Here is a 1,681-nt window from a genome sequence, read left to right as displayed (position 1 = left end):
CAAACAAGCGGTTGTGGATTGTATTCAGAGGATTCACACTCGTGTTGCACAGACGACCAAAACAGTATGCATCAAAGAGAGGGGGGTTAACCTGTTCTTATAGAACTTTAAAGAACATATTGTTCCACACAGGTAGAAAGATCTGCCGAGAGCGCTCACAGCGAGGGGCGTCCTTTGAACCGCATGACAACACCTCGCGTCGTTTCTGCACTTCAGACCCTCGGACTCTTTCTTTTACTTGACTGTCACTTTTACTTTTTCTTTACTGTTCTCTTATGCGGCTTTCTTGCAAATTATTTTGGATTTATCTGAAAATTAATCCAATTTGATCAAAACTCACGCTATTGCCTAGCTATGTGAGTGAGGCCGGGGTCTAGGTCTCCCTGTGCTCGTCCCCAGCCCGGATCAAATACGGGGTTATGTCAGGAAGGGCAAAACATCTGTGTAAATCAGCTTTGACGGATTTCCTGCTGCAGCTCCTACGGGATGTGAACAACCACTTCAACACTTTGCTAGATTTCCTCTTTTCAAACTGCAGCCTTTCTTCTGACATTGCTGAAAAACAAGAAGTGTACAAGGAGCCGAATGTGAGTCATTTGGAGTCCTTTGAGACACTTTAAAAAAGTAAATCCCTCTAAATCGTGTCCTGTAGTATCTGTTTAATTATCTAAAAACATTAAGGTGAAAACTCAGACGAGGTAAACACCATTACACTGTTCACTTTGGCTTAAATCAAATAATATCCATCAGTTTATTTGATTTTATCATAATCATTCAGAAAAGTGTGAAATCATGCTTTTTTATTACAGTTTTCTTACTTCTATTTTAAAAAAAGTGGTATTTCACTTAACAAAAAAGATGGGAACAACTTATATAGACACACATGAATCAGAGGACTATAGAAATTGTTGGCAGACCATAATTATCTGTCTCGTAAGGTAGATAATTTTGAGATTTTGCTAAAAAAAACAAAACTATGTTTTGACTTTGAACAGCAAGTATCTTTCTGTGATTCATCCGTAAAATGTTCGGCTTCATCCCCTCATTATCTCCTCAGTGACGCGTTTCTTAAATTTCACTGAAGTCCTTAACTGTTTTCATTTTTCCCCTTCCAGCTGATCTTCTTACAGCCCCTCCTGATTTGACGAATGCGGCTGCCATGTACCGCGGCCCGGTTTATGCCCTCCACGACGTGTCGGACAAAATCCCGATGACCAACTCCCCTCTTCTGGATCCTCTTCCTAACCTGAAGATCAAAGTCTACAACTCATCTGGTCTGGTCACACCCCAGGATGACCTCGGGGGGGACTTCACATCCAAACTCTCTCCTAAGGTAACAGCGCTGTTGCATCACATCGTGGAGTTGATGTTTTTTTATGTAAAGTCTCTGCATGCAGTTAAACCAGTTTGACTCAAACATGCTCCTCTTTCCATAAAAACAACAAAAGCACACCCTGTTTGTGAATGCAGCTCAGTGGCCTAGTTTTCTTCCTTTGCTCCGTGAGCTGCACTTCATGCACGTGACGGAGATGAAACCCCTCAGTTTCATCACAGCACCTGTCCTGAGGCCATACAAGAGCTGAAACTCCCCGTCCTTTGAGTTTGAAAGATCAGCAGCACCTTTTGATGACTAGATCCGTTCTTATGCATGTTTTTCTTGTTGCTCGTTTGAACTTCATCT

General features: G+C 41.9%; 1 protein-coding gene across 1 annotated transcript in view; it reads left to right on the top strand.

Moving 5' to 3' along the window:
- Positions 1-1,115: 1,115 nt before the first annotated feature.
- The window catches only part of LOC112141194 (netrin receptor UNC5C), a gene marked incomplete at both ends in the record, with an annotated part of 1,877 nt that continues 1,311 nt past the window's right edge, over positions 1,116-1,681 (top strand). The window contains 1 exon segment of the mRNA XM_024264277.2: positions 1,116-1,333. Within this exon segment, the coding sequence (XP_024120045.2) occupies positions 1,116-1,333 (218 nt within the window).

This window comes from Oryzias melastigma, unplaced genomic scaffold (genome assembly GCF_002922805.2).
Source record: "Oryzias melastigma strain HK-1 unplaced genomic scaffold, ASM292280v2 sc02233, whole genome shotgun sequence".
NCBI classification, from domain to species: Eukaryota; Metazoa; Chordata; class Actinopteri; order Beloniformes; family Adrianichthyidae; genus Oryzias; species Oryzias melastigma.
Note: the sequence above shows the minus strand (reverse complement) of the source record. Positions and strands in the feature narration are given on the sequence as shown.